The sequence below is a fragment of the Acipenser ruthenus genome, chromosome 21 (assembly GCF_902713425.1).
Source record: "Acipenser ruthenus chromosome 21, fAciRut3.2 maternal haplotype, whole genome shotgun sequence".
Taxonomy (NCBI): Eukaryota; Metazoa; Chordata; class Actinopteri; order Acipenseriformes; family Acipenseridae; genus Acipenser; species Acipenser ruthenus.
Genome location: NC_081209.1, coordinates 20775666 through 20794514, shown reverse-complemented (window position 1 = coordinate 20794514; position 18849 = coordinate 20775666). Strand labels below are relative to the sequence as shown.

At 39.6% G+C, this 18849-nt stretch overlaps 1 protein-coding gene and 1 pseudogene across 1 annotated transcript; both read left to right on the top strand.

The window, feature by feature from the left end:
- The first annotated feature begins 3953 nt into the window (after nt 1–3953).
- LOC131699114 (protein PML-like) lies at nt 3954–5483 on the top strand (annotated as a pseudogene).
- Nucleotides 5484–6329: 846 nt separating this feature from the next.
- On the top strand, nt 6330–11535 carry LOC117427732 (protein PML-like). Its single transcript, XM_034045979.3, has 7 exons — nt 6330–6459; nt 7470–7961; nt 8286–8863; nt 9544–9584; nt 9841–10051; nt 10658–10719; nt 11273–11535. Exons 2-7 carry the CDS (start codon nt 7474–7476, stop codon nt 11333–11335), a joined length of 1443 nt encoding a protein of 480 aa, XP_033901870.3. The 5' UTR covers nt 6330–6459; nt 7470–7473; the 3' UTR covers nt 11336–11535.
- Nucleotides 11536–18849: the final 7314 nt, after the last annotated feature.

Below are 18849 nucleotides of genomic sequence, written 5' to 3'. Positions count from 1 at the left end.
TAAGAATAATAATAATATATATACAGATGTGCTCAAATTTCTTGGTACCCTTACAGCTCATTGAAATAATGCTTCATTCTTCCTGAAAAGTGATGAAATTAAAAGCTATTTTATCATGTATACTTGCATGCCTTTGGTATGTCATAGAATAAAGCAAAGAAGCTGTGAATAGAGATGAATTATTGCTTATTCTACAAAGATATTCTAAAATGGCCTGGACACATTTGGTGGTACCCCTTAGAAAAGATAATAAATAATTGGATTATAGTGATATTTCAAACTAATTAGTTTCTTTAATTAGTATCACACATGTCTCCAATCTTGTAATTAGTGATTCAGCCTATTTAAATGGAGAAAAGTAGTCACTGTGCTGTTTGGTATCATTGTGTGCACCACACTGAACATGGACCAGAGAAAGCAAAGGAGAGAGTTGTCTGAGGAGATCAGAAAGAAAATAATAGACAAGCATGGTAAAGGTAAAGGCTACAAGACCACCTCCAAGCAGCTTGATGTTCCTGTGACAACAGTTGCAAATATTATTAAGAAGTTTAAGGTCCATGGAACTGTAGCCAACCTCCCTGGGCGCGGCCGCAAGAGGAAAATCGAACCCAGATTGAACAGAAGGATAGTGCGAATGGTAGAAAAAGAACCAAGGATAACTGCCAAAGAGATACAAGCTGAACTCCAAGGTGAAGGTATGTCAGTTTCTGATCGCACCATCCGTCGCTTTTTGAGCGAAAGTGGGCTCCATGGAAGAAGACCCAGGAGGACTCCAGTTTTGAAAGAAAAACATAAAAAAGCCAGACTGGAATTTGCTAAAATGCATATTGACAAGCCACAATCCTTCTGGGAGAATGTCCTTTGGACAGATGAGTCAAAACTGGAGCTTTTTGGCAAGTCACATCAGCTCTCTGTTCACAGACGAAAAAATGAAGCTTTCAAAGAAAAGAACACCATACCTACAGTGAAACATGGAGGAGGCTCGGTTATGTTTTGGGGCTGCTTTGCTGCGCCTGGCACAGGGTGCCTTGAATCTGTGCAGGGCACAATGAAATCTCAAGACTATCAAGGCATTCTGGAGCGAAACGTATTGCCCAGTGTCAGAAAGCTCTGTCTCAGTCGCAGGTCATGGGTCCTCCAACAGGATAATGACCCAAAACACACAGCTAAAAGCACCCAAGAATGGATAAGAACAAAACATTGGACTATTCTGAAGTGGCCTTCTATGAGTCCTGATCTGAATCCTATCGAACATCTATGGAAAGAGCTGATACTTGCAGTCTGGAGAAGGCACCCATCAAACCTGAGACAGCTGGAGCAGTTTGCTCAGGAAGAGTGGGCCAAACTACCTGTTAACAGGTGCAGAAGTCTCATTGAGAGCTACAGAAAACGTTTGATTGCAGTGATTGCCTCTAAAGGTTGTGCAACAAAATATTAGGTTAGCGGTCCCATCATTTTTGTCCATGCCATTTTCATTTGTTTTCTTATTTACAATATTATGTTGAATAAAAAATCAAAAGCAAAGTCTGATTTCTATTAAATATGGAATAAACAATGGTGGATGCCAATTACTTTTGTCAGTTTCAAGTTATTTCAGAGAAAATTGTGCATTCTTCGTTTTTTGTGGAGGGGTACCAACAAATTTGAGCACGTCTGTATATACACTACCGGTCAAAAGTTTTAGAACACCTCCATTTTTCCAGTTTTTATTGAAATTTACGCAGTTTATTGTCTCAATGTACTCTGAAATTAAAGCATAGGACAAATAAACAATTGGAGATAAAAAATAAATCATGGAATCGTTTTGTTTAACAAAATTTAATCTAAATTTTTGACTCATCAAAGTAGCCACCTTTTGCAGATATAACAGCCGAACACACTCGTGGCATTCTTTCTACAATGGAAATCAAATATTGTTCAGAAAGTTCTTCCCAACACTGTTGCAGAAGTTCCCACAAATAGGTTGCTTTGCTTTCACCCTTCTGTCCAGTTCATCCCAAACCAGCTCGATGGGGTTTAAGTCTGGAGACTGTGCTGGCCATTCCATGATTTGAAGCCTACCGTCTTATTCTTTTCTTCTAAGGTAGTTCTGACATAGCCTGGAGGTATGTTTTGGGTCATTATCTTGCTGTAGGATGAACCCCAGACCAACTAGGCGTATACCAGAGGGTATTGCATGGCGCTGCAAAATGCTGTGGTAGCAGTTTTGGTTCAGGGTGCCAGTCACTCTGTGCAAGTCGCCGACTCTGGATCCAGCAAAAGAGCCCCAGACCATCACGCTTCCTCCTCCATGTTTGACAGTTGGTGTCACACACCGAGGAACCATCCTTTCACCTACTCGATGGCGTACAAAAACCCTGCGTGATGAACCGAACTTGTCTTCTGATTCTGTTGTGGCTTTTGGTCTGCCAGAACTCTTCCTGTCAGAGTTTCCTCCAGTTTCCAAGTGCCTTTTGATGGTGCAGGAAACTGTACTCACTCACACCTTGGCTTTCTTTGCAATTTCTCTAAAGGAAAGACCTACACTTTTAAGGGTTATGATGGTCTGTCTTCCTTTGTTAATTGCCTTTTTCTCGCCATTATGAGAGCAATATACTACTTCTTGTAGTACAATACTGTCCAAATAATGCTTAAGAGGGTGTAGTAACACAGTCTGTTCCAACACTGCTTTTATACAGACAGAGGGTTTGTAATCAACAAAAGTTGGGACACCAGTAGGAATTGTTAGCATCAACTTTCAAGGCTTAATTTACTTCCATTGCTGCAGAACAGCTGTAAGTTGTTAACCCATTACTTGTTCCCTGAAAAAGGCCTTTTTGTATAACTGAAATGTACATTATTTTTCAGTTTTTGGTAACCTAAACTTTTTTTTTAACCTCTGGCAGTTTATCGCTTACCTTTGTACCATTTCAATAAAAACTGGAAAAATGGGGGTGTTCTAAAACTTTTGACAGGTAGTGTATATATATATATATATATATATATATATATATATATAGCAATGTATGTGCATTTCCACTTGTGGAAGGGTGGTGGGTAATTCACTGACACAGGACACAGAGAAATGAGTCTGAAAACACTGCACAGGTGCCCAGTTTTATTTTAAACTGATTTTGGTTCAGCCCGCAGAGGGCGCTGTTGTCTGTGGCCTGCCGTACCAGCTATGGTAGCGACAGAGCCACAACTATACCGGAGCGGTACAGGGTACAGAGGTTTAAACAAAACACAGTAAACAAAACTACAAAATAAAAAGTGCTGCGCTCGGCAGCTTCCCCCCAACCGTCGCTACCCGCACGGCCCGGGTCTCCGTCCTACCCTAGCGGCTCCCTCAGCCTGCTATACACTTTATCGGGGCTGCCCAAGAGTTTTCCCCGCTACCGCTAATTCTTTTATTTCTTTCTTTTATTATTTATTTGTCTTGCTGGGATTTTCGTCCCGGCTGATTTTCCTCCAGCGCTTCCACACGCCGTTTACGTCTCCGTGGGCAGACCTGAGGGAACAGCAGAATGAAACTTGTAGGGTCAGCAATTCCCCCAAGACCCGCCTCCCAGCCACTCAGAGAGAAGGAAAGTCTGCACACCCACTCTCCCCCCTCTCCGTGTAACTGCCATGACTGACAGGCGGATATTGACGAGCTGCTGCCCTCTCCCTGCAGCACTATGAACATGTCAGAAGAGTCAGCACAGGTCTCCCCCTGTTACACCACTTAAAATAATTATCAATGTAAACACCCTTGAGTTTTGTTTACCTTGTAAAAGCATAGCAAACATAGTTAATACATATGATATAAATGGGTTCAGAGACTGTATTGCTTGGTTATAATTGGGGCTGCAGACTGCATTTAATGTTTTCAGTGTTCATGTACCAGGCCCAGGTTACTATATCCTGACACTTATTTATATGTCCCTCCCCCCTCAATTCAATTTCCTATCTCATGCCTCCAGGTCTCAGGCATGATGGAGAACAAAGAGAATATTGGGGATTCATTAAACAGCAAGGAGAGTGATAAAGGCACATCATTGTTAGAATGTGCTGGCTGTCTCCCAAGCCCAGCTCCTGCAGCAGACCAGAACATCCCTGTAGAAGACCACTCCATTGTGTTCTTTGACTTGGAGACCACTGGACTAGGTATAGTTGTGTTTTTTTGTTTGTTTTTTTTTGTTTTGTTTTGTTTGGTTTTTTGTGTGAGGGAAGAGGCTTTATCTTGAAATCAACACAGTAATGAATGGATTTATTGAATACCTGCCGATAAATACTTAAAGGTAATTCCGAGTACAAGTTTTTGCCCACCCCTGCTGTACACCAAGTTGTGTGCTTGTACTTTTTTCTGTGTCCACTTAGTTTAGATTTTTTTTTCTTTTAAGGTGGTGAAAACTTTGGAAGAAACACTGCAAGACTTAAATAAATGTACACTGTGGTTCTTTCATAGTTTGTAACATTACAGTAGCTGTTCTTCTTGGTGAATCAGTGCCTTCTATATTATTCTTATCACTTGTCTTTGCGATTTGTTAGAAGACCACCTGAAGTATATAACAGATATTCACTTTACAGCGTAGTTATGTACTGTAACAGGTTATTTATAATGTATATCCACAAAAAGTGACAGAACCAAAATATTATCTGCATAAGGCTTAATAAATCTCAGACATAAGAACATTGATTTTAAAGCGTTGGTTCTCAAGCATTTTAAGTGTTCAGATATAACTGCTGCTTCCATGCAGGGTCAAAGTGTGACATTATCCAGCTGTCTGCTGCCTGCATGGAAAAGTCCTTCAATGTCTACATGGTTCCCAGAACACCAATCGTGAAGGGGGCGTCTGCTGTCACTGGATTCACCGTCAGGAGACACAAGCTGTATCTGCATCGCCGTCCTGTGCAGACGAAGACCCACAGGGACTGTTTGATGTCATTCCTGGCCTTCCTTCGAGCATAGGACCGGCCTTTGCTAGCAGGTCACAACATAAAGAGGTTCGATTGCCCTATTTTGGCCAGGGTCCTTGAAGAATTCCAACTGAATGAGGAATTCAAGCTATTGGTCTCAGGCTTCCTGGACACCCTTATCTTAAGCAAAGACCTCCTGCAGAACACTGGCATCAAGTTTTAAGTAGGAGAACCTGGTTAAGGAGCTTCTGAAGAAATCCTATCCTGCACACAACGCTCTGGAAGATGTCAAAGCTTTGCAGAATCTCTACAGTGCCCTAAGGCCTACCCCAGCGCAAATAACCAGCCATCTATTCACTCTTGACCATATGGAATCCCATATGTCACTGCAGCCTTTAGTAGAGGGGAAAGCCATCTCCAAAACCACAGCTCAGAAGCTGGCAAGACTCGGGTTCAATTTTGAAAAGATGAAGCGCTCTCACTTGCAAAATCCCAGTGAGGGGCTGCGGCAGTTTCTGGAGCTGTTGAAACAAGAGCTGAAGAATAGCATGTTCACAAAAACTGTGGACAAAATCTGTGACTTCTTTAAAATAGAGCAGTAGACTGCTTTTGGGAGTTATACTGCAGCACTGGATAATCCAACTTCTTGAATTTGTACCTCTGTTTTCCTTGCCTACTAGAAAGGAGAAATATATATTTATTTTAAATGAGTTTTAGGTTTCAGTGTGCAAAAATACCTACTGTATATTTTATGAATAAATAAAACTACTTTTTTTAAGTGTTCTCTTTTTGTCTAAACACAAACGCTCCAGTCCTGAATTGAGTTCTTTAAAAGGGCCAGGGGATAGATATGTAGAGCCCAGTCTGGTGTAAATTGAGGACTAGACCCCCAGCACACAGGTTTCTGTTTATGTCATGTTTTGCTTCCCTTAGCAACATCTGCAGGTGGAAGATTCAAAGAGTGTAGCTGATTGTATAGCTGAAACTAACTTCAGGGAATCTAAACAAATCCTAAAAGTGGACAAACTACAGAAAACTGGTGAGCCTGTTACACTGGAATTATATAAAAGCCTATCAATGTATTTTTATATCTTGCCTTTCATGGCAAGCCATCCCAAAGAACTTTACAAAACAAGAACAAATTAAAGCATTAATTACAACAATTAAAATACTAACAATTCAGCTATATAAAGTCTTTTCCATAAGCTTGGAAAAACAGTACGTTTTTAATAGAGATTTGTCAGTGGTCTGATATGATTTGTTTGTTTCATAAGGTCCGTTTCAGCTGAAGTTATCATTACCAATGGAGTTTATAAGAACGTGGGGGTAACCAACGCCTATATACACATATATGAGAATATATTATGAAGTCGTAGTAGCTCTGTTCCATTAACTGTCTATACAGTGCTTAATTATGTACAAAGAAAACACTGAATGTTTGTACGGTGAGCGATTCTTCTGAAAAGGCACATGATTTTATTGTAGTGACGTACCATTCAGTAAATCGAAACTAAAGTCTTGATAAAACAAGGCAGAGAAAGAGCTTGAAAAAAACACCATCTTTGTTTATCAAATTTGGTAAGTTCGTGTTTTTGTTATTGTTGTTCAGGCTACTACAAAGCTAAAACTCAAGATCTTGTTCTGTATTTAAAGACGTTGATCTCAGAATGATATGTTTATTTATTTAAGTAATGATGTAGCGTTTTCGTATGCAATACATGTAAACTCACGAAGGTTTTTAGAGAAACGGTTCTCAATGTAGCGCACTGCGGTACTGTATGTTGTATTGAATTTAATATTCTAATGCACAAAACGAAAAATAAAGACTAAAGAGCTGGCTCTAATCGATTAAAGCGAACTGAGTTAATGTAGGTAGGTAGGCAAAAAATAATAACTGATATTGATCAGGGTAATTATTTTCTTGCTGTCAAAAAACGTAATAATTCAGTTTTACTGTATACATGGAAGGTATATCTGAACATACAGATATAGTCACAGCAGAATTAATCTGTTTGATAACTCGTATTTATTTTCCATGATACCCATTTTGTTTACAGTACTACTATACACATAAAAAAGCTACCAAGAAATCATATGTATCAATAGTCAAATGGTCGTTTTGGTATTTATGTTGTTATATGAAGTGAAATGTATAAGAAACGTTAATAGGTCCGGTTCAGTTTTATTCACAATGCTGTTGCCAGACATTGGGATGCAGACAGTATTTCAATTTCAAATGACCATGGAATTACAGTATGTTTGTTCAACAGAAGTTTCAGAAATGGTCATTGCTACAAAATAAACATTTCAGACAGCACTTGTGTATATTTCAAGCTTTACTTTCAATTTCATAATTATATTATTGATATTCTTGTTGTTAATTGTGTAGAGTCTAAACATAGTTTAATCCTTACAAACTTGCCTAAACAATGTCAGAAATAAGCAGGCCAAATATAGGTGTTAGCCTTAGTGCTTACATAGTAGTACATGTATAATATTTAATCAAAGTCTTTTTCTATTTACTTATACAGAGAAACTATTTATTTATTTATTTATTTATTTATTTATTAATTAATTATTAATTATAGGATCATGTCCCTCAATTCAGACACGTTGCAAAGTTACAGCCAGTTCTTGCAGTGTGGGGCCTGCTCTTGTGACATCACCTCCCCCAAGCTGCTCTCCTGCCTGCACAGCTTCTGTCAGACATGTTTGAATGATCAGGACGGGTGTCACGTTGTCACCTGCCCCACCTGCCACCAGCCCACCGAGAAGGCTGAGGTGAAGGACAACAAGCTTTTATCTGACCTCCAAAGCAAACTGGTCATCCTGAAGCAGATAGCCAGGGGCAGTGACCTGTCCTGCTCTTGCTGTAATGCCGCGGCAGGGTCCATGTGCTTCGAGTGTGAGAAGTTTCTGTGCCAGAAGTGTTTTGAAGCCCACCAGGTGTTCACTGAGAAGGACAGTCACTCAGTTGAGAGCTTGGAGTCCTTGAAAGAGATGGGCTTCCAGGAATTCCTGACCACTGCTCGGAAAAAGAGGCTGCCCTACTGCCCCGACCACGACAAACAGACAATCAGGTAATTGAGTTCTTCTTTTCTGAGTTACAGTCGATACTTCATGTACATTTAGAGAACCACTTGTCCAATTGTGTTGCATTTAATGTATCATTATCTGGGGGTCTGAGGATAACGTCTCTCTGTATTTTACCGATATCTATAGAATGGCTTATTGATTCATAATAGTATCTTCGGGGGGAGGGGGGAGGGGGCGGGGTATGGAGGCGCCATGTTCACCACATGTACATATAATATCTAGAGAAGTGCTTATTCTTGGCTGTGAAACTCTGTGTCTTTAAAACAGCATGGGACGAGCACTTAACTGGCCCTGTTTTCTCATCATAGCATCTTTTGCCGATCGTGTTCCAAATCCATTTGCTGTACGTGCACAGTCCTGGCGCACAAGCCGCATGACTATGCTGACATCAAGCTGGAGGCCCAGCTGCAGAAGCAGGACCTCACCCAAATGTCCACCACGCTCGTGGAAAAAGAGAAAGAATTTGCCAAAATCTGCCAGGACCTCTTGTCTCTACAGGACCGCAGTCAGCACCATAAGAAGGAGCTGGTAGAGCAGATCAAAGCGTCGGTGAAAGAAGCCTTGAGGAAGGTGGAGGAGAAGGGAGACACACTCTTGGAAGAGCTGGAGGGCCTTTACACAGTCAGGGAGGTTGAGATCAAGGGCAGGATCGTTCAAACGGAGAATGTGCTGAGGAGAATCGAAGCCAGCAGGGGTCTGGTTGACAACATGATCACCTACGCAGCTTGGAAAGAAGTGATGGAGATGCAGGATTTTGTGAAGTCGGCTCTGCGGCAGCTCCAGAGTGAACAACCCTTGAACGTGGACTCAGAAGAAACCACAGTGCGATTTATCCAAACCACCCAGGAACCAAGTGAATTACTGGGCAGCTTGGTAGTGAGTAACTGTGAGTGTTGAACTTCATCTTGATTGCTTTGCTAGGGGAGGCGAATCAAACCAGTATGCTGTACATGAACTGTGTTTCCACTGCTACAAACCCTATCCTGAACATCATTCTCAATCAGCATGCTGCTCGAATGATTGCCCTCCCCTCCCTCTGCAGACTCTCATGTCTCAGTGAAAGTGGATAGTAAAGCATTACAGGTTAAGTGAGCCCACATAACTCAAAACAGGAAGGGGTCAACATCTGAAATATTCTTTTGAAAAGCTGAAATGTCAAAATTTTATCTCCTGCAGTAATGAAGGACCAATATGAAGTTTTTAACAAACAGAAAAAGCTTATTAATTTATTTTTACCATTTGATAAACTATATGTATATTACTGATTTGTTATATTTTTAAATAACAATAATAGTATAATGGGAAGTATTCTTGGCACAGGTTTGTAATACATGAACAAGTCTTACTGTCCATGTAAAGGGCCTGAGAACAGCATCGTTAGGCAATGGAAATGTAGCTTTGGAATCTTCATGATTCAGACACAAAGGTTGGACCGGGTTAGTACTTGGATGAGGAACCTCCCGTGAAAAACAGATGCTGGTTTTGCTGTAACCTGTGACACCATTGAAGATCATTTGGTCATTAGATTGTTTTTAAACGTTGTATTTATTTATTCATTTATTTTAGACAGATCTGCAGAAACAGAAGTGGAGGCTCCTTGTGAATCGGTACCACCATTTTTTTCTTGTTATGGACTGCTGTCTTCTGTATAGCTTGTGTTTGTCAGGGTTGCACATTTTCAATATTTCATTAACAAATGGATCGTGCCAAATCACATGAAAGCAGCATTAATAACATATTGTAATATAATTGTTTTTAATGTTGCATGTTTGAATAAATAACCTTGTTCCATGTTGTACATGTATCCCTGCTGGGCGGTGTTGTGTTACTGATGTACTTTGTTCATTTCTGATGATTGTGAAGGCTGCCATTCCGATAGCTTGGAAAAGGGAGAGGGAGGAGGAATGGGGTCCGGAACCAGATTCAGAACCCTGGATCAGCATGGAAACCAGCCTGGATGCATGGTCCAGCACATCCCATAGAGAAGGATCAGCTGCTAGCACAGCCCTGGCTTCTCCAGCGGACCACGAAGAGCCCAATACAGAACCTCTTGGGCACGATACAGGGGAAAAGGGTAAGCTGGTTATAACCGTTAAACTGTTCTACATCAATGACAACCTCACACTGTGTGGTAAAACTGAAAGGAAGTCAAGGAGACAAACGGCTTGGCTGCTCACTTCATCAAACTGTTTTGTGGCACTGCCTTAACCATGCCACAATATAAGTGAATGTGTGTAGGTGTCATTTCATGCAGGTCTGGGTGCTCAAACTGTGAAATGATTATTAGATCAGTAACATACATGCCCCACCCCAGCTGTGAATTAAAAATCAGAGCTATCACTAGGACAAAAAAAAGAGGATGACCATTAAATAAATCAATAGTGTGTAAACAGTAGAATGAAAGTAAGAAATGACACAGTTTGTTGACAGTTGGATTAGTGGTATTTAATACTTGTCATTAGGTTAGCAAATGAGGTGTTTGCATCATGATAAAGTATATTTAAATTTACAATATGGTATTCTCAAGATACATGTAAGTGTAAGTTTGTTATACAGACAGACAGATGTGCAGAAAGACACCTCCATATATCCCCCCAATTTGATGCTCCCAGTAACCTATGCTAAATAATGAGTGGCAGTCAAAAGGTTTAAAGAGAACAATGTAACTTTTTTTTCATAGGCACTTCGCTTGAGGAGTCCATCTTGATATCATCTAATGAATCAGATGATGAATTTTCCTTGGTAAGAATATTCAATAAGGAGTGTTAAACAATATGCTCACTGTACTGTAGCAGCAGTTTCATAACAACAATGCTTTTGAAAACCAACGTTTATTTGATAAACCAGCACCCTGAAGGGCATTTTTCAGTGCCAGGGAATCCAACTGGATGTCATCCACCACTTATTTATATGAGTAATACCAGGATGCAATGCATGGTGCTTAACCAGTGCTTTTAAAATGCTCTAAAAATTCCACTTTGGTTTACGAGCCACCAATAGCAACATACAAACGTTCAGAGATTTATTTTTTCATGTACAATAATCTCATGTTTTGATGTTCAACTGATAGATATTAATATTGATTTTAGGGTATTACCAAACAAAACATATACCGGAAACTGCGTCTGTATAATTATAAAAAGGAGAACAATTACTAATTAAGTGGTGATATTGAGCAGAGAGAGGGGAAGATTTTGAATATTTTAAACATACAAAGACTGCATGTTTGTATAACTATGTTCTTGCTTTTTAGTCATATTGAACATCATTGCTTACCTGTGTTTTACTTGTGCAGAAAAAAAAGAGAAAAAGAAAACACAAAGCACCGAAAAAAAGAACGGAATCCACGATGGAATGAGAAGAACAGTTCCAAACGAGCTAAAACTGATCTTCAGGCCATATTGTTCTAATGTGTCTGAATGTGTTACAAGACTGTATTTCTCTACAAACAGAGGCACACGTTCCTGCTGAAACAATTTTGATATAAAATTCTTGACTTTTAGTTTAGCTTGTTTACCCGTTTTGATTTTCCATGTGCAATAAAAAATTTAATTGGTATTATTTTGTGTTTTATCATTTTCATAATAACATCCATTTGAGAGCAGGTGGCATGCACTGAACTTTGTGTTCTTTCACTTTTTACAAACCTTTGCTGATATACAGACACACAGTACCGTACACAATTATGACCACTTGCCAAGTAAAAAGTTGCCAACCAAAATGGCAACCAGTCAGTCATATTTGATCAGATCATCAGAAATTCGTTCAGCCGGTTTGGGTGTATTGATCTCCAATATGGTTTCCAGACCGCCGTGTGCAAGCTAAAAGAATAACCATGTACTGTTCATTTTTTTAATCAATTAAAAAAATTCCAAACTTATTCCAACTTTTGGTCAAACACTTTCTATCTATATAACATTAGGGTGACAAGGCATTAAAGGATTTTTTTTTCTATTAGCAATATCATGAGTTTAATACTGTTACACTTTCTTTTATGGACTAAGACTAATTGTTCAGTGAATGTTAAAGGACAAGCTGTAGAGCTAACAAAATAATTCGGGTATACCTAATATTAACTGTAGGTCTCATATTTTCCTCTATCAAAGACACACACAACGTGGAGAATGAGTATTTGATTTTTTAATGTCATTTTTTTATTAATTGCTCCATATTGTGAATGTCGTAGGATAAGCAGAGATTGATGACTGAGAACAGAGCCAGACTCACAGCTTTTCCTACATGTTTTAATTTGTGTTTATCGTGTTCACTCATGCAGCACTGAAAAAGACACAAATAGATGGGCAACGTTTAGTTCATTAATTGCTACAAAATACATGTTTAGCATAACGTGTGTGTCTTTCATGTAGGAAAATGTGAGCCCTGTGAAGGGACAATCATTCATATTGAGTAAGTGTCAAATCCACGATACCTTTCACATGTTTATAAACTATCCTTCCTATCAGAGAGTAACAAAAACAGAACACTTATGCACGGGACTTCGTAGTTAGTCATTCTCAGTAGTTTAGACAGGATTACTCACACAGTGATACTGTATTTTGAATATATTGTTTCATGTTCTGCAAAACAATTGGCAGACCTGCCAATTTTCATAAACCTCAGACAATGGCTAACACGTAGTATTTCAATATATCCACTTTGAGCAAAGTGTTGCAGCGTTCTATTGAGGCCACGTGCTCTTTACATGTCTTGAGTTTTAGTCACTAGGATGTGATGACTGAAACAAAAAAATAATACAAAGTGAAAATCAATGCAAGCTGTTGAATCTGAAGGGCAACCATCAGTCCCAAAAATGTATATTGTTTGTCACCTAATGCTGTTTAAAAAAAAAAGTACAGAAAAGTACTGTTTATCAAGCTTGCCTATATCTGCTACCTCATGTCACCATAACACAGACTATATGAACCCCTCTTTCTTCAAAACCGACCTCAAAACAGCAGGCTTTTTCTATTTAGAGACCACTAGGAACAGTACTTCATAAAAATGAGTAAACATCCCTTGACTTGTATAACATTCTTACTACGTAGTGTTTGTCTTCTGGTTTTACTCTACATGATTTCCTATAAACGGCTATCAATAATATCAATAAAAAATATTTGCTTTTTGATGAAAAGCAAACACAGGACAGAGGGGGTGCGTGCAAAGAAATACATTTACAGGCACAGTCCAGGCGTAGACGTCCAGGCTGGGCCCTTCCCTTGAGGCAGGACTTAGAAGCTTGACTGCAGCCATTGCTTAGGTTTGGGAGGTGAAAAGATGTGATTGGCTTGAAGGGGTGAGGCGACGTTCGAAACTCGACATTTCAAATTAGGTACTGCATACAACGGTTTCCATTTGAACTAAATACATACATGAGCAGTTAATGATTTACTTGATGTAGGCTTTTTTGGAATCTATTGGGGAGTGGCATAGCCTTTCTGAAGAATTAAAACCTAAAACCTTTGTTCAAAGAAAAATTTCTTCATTGAGCCAGTTACTGATTACAATCCTCAAATAAATCTTTCCACAGAATTTTCTAAGGAACTTGGTTGATCATCTTCTGTAACATATTCTCATAACAGAAACCCAAGATCTGGTATCTTATTCTTAATATATTACTTTAGTTTATTAATGAAGCAATGTGGAGTAGAAGGCTGATCTGTAAAAGAAAAGATGTTTTAGGTAGGGGGTTTGGAAAAGCATATTAATAAACATGACAACCCAGGGTAGACGCTGGTAAATGCATTTTATTATTATTTGTTTATTTAGCAGATGCCTTTATCCAAGGCGACTTACAGAGAGACTAGGGTGTATGAACTATGCATCAGCTGCAGAGTCACTTACAACTACGTCTCACCCGAAAGACAGAGCACAAGAAGGTTAAGTGATTTGCTCAGGGTCACACAATGAGTCAGTGGCTGAGGTGGGATAAGAACCGGGGACCCCCTAGTTACAAGCCCTTTAACCACTGAACCACATAGTCTGTATAACCATGGGAAAAGCATGGGCAAACTGCAAAAATACCGTGGTAAACTGTTATAAGGGAAATCCTGATCGCTTCCACATATGCACAGTCGACTCCACTTATTTGCATATTGGATAATTGCATAACTATTTTAATTGAATAGCATGCAGCTGGTCCTGTTTTTTAGTGCATAACTTTCTATGATTTTATGGTACGGTTAATGCATATCGGCTAAATACTTAATTGCATGAAGCTGCACGGTCCCGAAGTCCATTTTACATTGCATTTTAATTAGAAGAACTACATAAATGCAAACAACGTCGGAGTGTTTGAAAAAATAATTCAAAATGACGTAGAGCGCATAGTAACGGCATGAGCTGGAAAAGCCTTACATCCCGTGGAATTTCTGCATCCCGCCCTACGGGTTTCTTCGAACATTATTTTTCCAAGATATATGTGTACACACACACATTTATATATATATATATATATATATATATATATATATATATATATATATATATATATAAAAACTTGGAGCAATAAGTTCTTATAGGAATGACACGTTTAATGGCACACTATTGACACCGTTGGTGACGTCAGTATGATACTTAAATGTAAATAATTTGCATTGCTCCAAACTTGCATGTATTTTTTCGAAGAGACATTTGTCTATGCTTGTGACAGAGATCGAATGAGTCTTAGTGTTAGATCTCCCTCTCGACCTGTGAGGGCACGGTGCACGAGGAACAGAGTACCCTTAATGAAATGGCACGACAATTTATTCCGTAGGGTAGATGGAAGTCGGTCAGTTCGGAAAGGGGCGGAGCTATGGCACCCGAGCTCAGTGACCCAGACGGTAAGCGGCGTGGCATCCAAGGACTGGAGGAGCGGATGCGCTCGTTAACCTCGGGGTCATGGGCAAGGGTATAAATAGGGGGCATGGCTTGAGTGATCTGTTCCTTTGCATATGGTTAAATTAAATAACCGAGAAGGAGCCCGTCTTGTGAAAATAAACCGTGAGTGTTTCGTGTCTGTGTCTTAACACTGTGTGTCTTGTGTGTTGTTTCACTAAAGATTACTGAGCACGATCCGGAGCTGCAGCCGCAGGCCAGCGAGAAACCCGGACTTCACCACTCACCTTTTTCCACTACAGGAACTGTCTTTTGTTTGCACCATTAGCACTTGAATCACGCACTGTCTTTGTGTTTGTGTTTTGTGTGGGTGTCTGAACGGGACTTTTGGGGTTACGGGTCAAACCCGTGGATTACAAATAGAAGTGATACACGCCGCTGTATCACTTCCAGCACTATTATTATTTGCAGGTTTGCCTTAAGGCTCTGGACATTTATTAAATTAAATAAACACCCTTGCACCTGTACCAACGTTGTCCGTGTGATTATTCTGCATTGCATTCACCTGCACGTCGTTACCACTTTGCCACAATGCTGTATAAAAATCATCAATTATGGTGGGACAAGACGCTTTTTATTGATAAAACAGCCGTAATTAAAAACTGTGTATTGCCTAAGGAAACGTAGATTCATTATTGATCATGTAAAACATGCTTACTACAAGGTTTAGCTATTTAGCTCGGCCTGTTCCGCCTTTTCCACGGACCCGACTCGTATGCAGAATAGCGAAATTTCGGGATTTTAAAATCGAATTTTCTCACATGGCCCTATGGCTCTTCCGTAGCTGGGCGTGCATGTAACATGAAAGAAAGCAAGGAAGCGTCCCGAAGAGACAGGGATACAGAAATTTACAACACCGGTAAGAAACACACAGAAAATGGCAAAGCGAATCTGCAAAACACTCACGCTTGCAGAACGTGTTGAAGTGTTAAAAAAAATTAGAAAATAAAGAAAGTCAGAAATCAATTGCTTTAAGTTTTGGCGTGAATCAAAGCGCCATTTCAAGGATCCAGAAAAACAAAGAGAAGATCTTGGAAGAATGGAAGAAGAACGGGAATCCCCACAGGAAGCGCAACAGGGCAGGGAAAGCTGAAGATGTTGGGGCAGCTCTTCTGCAGTGGTTTATTCAAGCCAGAACCAGACAGATTCCTGTAAGCGGTCCGTTACTGATGGAGAAAGCCAATCGGTTAGCACAAGGGCTCGGGCTGATGGACTTCAAAGCCACAAACGGGTGGCTAGAAAGATGGAAAGAGCGCAATGCCATCAAGTTTAAGAAGCAGCACGGAGAGAAGCAAGAAGCAGGCGACGTCACTGCAGAGCGACGGGTCTTGGAGCTGCTTCCCGACATTATCAAAGAGTACAACCCTGCAGACATTTTTAATGCAGAGGAAACTGGGCTGCACTGGAGAGCCGTTCCAGGTGGAAAGAGGTCCGAAGCGGCAGGAGCAAAAATAAAGACCGCGTCACTTTACTGCTTGCGTGCAACATAGATGGAAGCGAGAAATTGCAACCCTTAGTTATCGGTAAGAGTAAGAAAAAATAGACAACATCATGAGAGCCAAGAAACGAATGATCCTGATGCTGTGTGCCAATTGTGCTGCACACGTCACTTACATTAGATTAACAAACATCAAACTCGTTTTCCTACCTCCAAACAATACACCTCTTATCCGACCAATGGATCAAGGCATTGCCGGCAACTTCAAGAAGCAGTACAGATCACTTGTCCTTCGCCAGCTTGTGAACACTATCGATAGCACAGAATCCGACGCAACAGCAGCCGTGCAACTAACCAGAAAACTGACCCTCTTGGACTCTTTGCATCTGCAGAGAGAAGCCTGGAACAGAATCACTGCGTCGACCATAGTCAACTGCTATAGACGAGCCAGTTTTATTAAACAGTTATACCATGCAGAACTGCCAGTGATCGATGGAGAGGACAATTCAGATGTCTTTGTGCTGGCAGGAATGGACTTAGAAGACTTCAGTCGCTACGTCGCTATAAACAACGACCTACCTACTGGTGAAGAGAAATCTGACACTGACATTTGCGCTTACGTCCAGCAATCACCAGAGACGGAAGACTTGGAGCCTGACGATAGCGAGGAAGCAACTAAAGAAACAGCTGCTCCAAGTTTCTCAGCAGCCCTTCAGAGCCTCAGCACACTACGAGCCTTCATGGAGGCAAATGGCTGTCAGTCTTATGACAGTTTTTACAGTTTACAGCCAGTTGTTTATCAGCTCAATTGGCCGAATACTGTGCAGACTTCCATCAAAGATGTTTTAGCTACGTTGTAGTCACAAGATCTATAGTAAGGTACTGCACACACCTGTTTTTTAACTGTTATGTTTAACTGTACTGTATTGCAATAACTTAGTTTATACTGGCTGCTATATACTGTACATTATCTTACTTTTCATGTGGTGCGTTGCCTGAGAGTATGTTGTTTGCATTGACCGTATAACGTATTTCAAGTTGGTTTATTTTTCATAACTTGTTTAGTATTTTAAGTTACTTGTAATAAAATATAAGGAAAAAATAGTTATGAATCTGATAAAGAGTCATATATACATGTATGTATAGACCTAATGTCATTGTATCTCATTGTATTCCCTCACTACGGTTATGTGCATACTCCAGTTATTATTATTATTATTATTTTATTTCTTAGCAGACGGCGACTTAAAGTTATTACAGAATATCACATTACAGTTAAGAGCAGTTATAAAGTACAATAAAATCAGTAGAAAATAAGATCAAATTCAAATAAGAGCAAAATAAAGAATACAGTAAATAATTACATTTAAAAGCGATTTTGACTAAGAGCAGTTAACTTCTAGTAAAAAAAAAAAATGCTTATAGGAGTAAAGTCCATTAAGAGCACATAGTAAGTAAGATAAATGGATAAGAACAATTTCAAATAAGAGCAGTTACCAAAAACGTGAATATGGATATCAAGTACAAGATACAGGGAATAGTTATGATTAAGAGCAGTAATATAATACAGCAAGGTATGGAGCTGTTCGGTGGAGTACAGTTGGGTGCCATGTAGTCCAGTATAGTGGAGAGTTGTGAGGTTTACAGATGCTGTCTTAACAGTCTTGAGGAGGCGCAGGAAGGTGGTCAGGGACTGAGCAGTCCTGATATCCGTGGGTAGGTCGGAAGAGCAGAGGGGGCGAGGGGGGGTGTAGGGAGAAATGATAGTCAGGTGCATGACCTCACACCAGTCCTGAGGCCATGCTATTATGCAGAGTCAACTGTATATATCAAATTACATTAAGAAGTATTAGGGTTTTTTTTTCATCTGTGTTTTATACAGTCGTAAGAGTTATACTTACTGTTTTAGATATTTTCTTCAGTAAATCGTTGTAAAATAACATCGAATTACAGCTGCCAATAGATAGACAAGAAAATCTAGAAGATTGTTTGAAGTGTTTTTGTCGTGTTTGATTTTTTTATTTCATGATGTTATTTCTTGTTGTTTCTCTTGCCAGGCCCCCTTGAAATGAATATATATATATATATATATATATATATATATATATATATATATATATATATATATATATATATATATCTGAAGGGTTCTATCCTGGTTAAATAAATACATTTGAAGCTGATGGAGTTCCCATAGCAGTCCACAGACTTTACTACGTCATGCCTTTGTGTGGAGTTGCTATGAGGCAGGGATTTGGGTGTGACCAGACATATATAAATACAATAAATAAATCAGGAGAAGAAACAAATGAATTACTCAGTAGATATTTATTAAGATTTTTACAAACAGAAACATCCATACACTATTTGTTTGACAAACAAACCCATGCTGGTTTGCATATCGGTTCAATGGACTTGTCCAGCTTCCTTTCTTAGCATTCCTAATAGTTATAATAAAATTTGTTTTCAGACTTGCCTACAACAAGATACAGTGGTTTCCAAAGTAGCCCTGTGGTTTTGGATATTCAACCATGTAGCTGTCTGAATGGACTCGTTTA

What these genes read in the sequence shown, in the direction of transcription:
- LOC117427732 (XM_034045979.3), top strand. Translation starts at nt 7,474, where the DNA reads ATGTCCCTCAATTCAGACACGTTGCAAAGTTACAGCCAGTTCTTGCAG. An exon ending in CAGCTTGGTAGTGAGTAACT is followed by an intron (nt 8,864 to 9,543) that starts GTGAGTGTTGAA and finishes CATTTATTTTAG; the next exon opens with ACAGATCTGCAGAAACAGAA. An exon ending in TGGAGGCTCCTTGTGAATCG is followed by an intron (nt 9,585 to 9,840) that starts GTACCACCATTT and finishes ATGATTGTGAAG; the next exon opens with GCTGCCATTCCGATAGCTTG.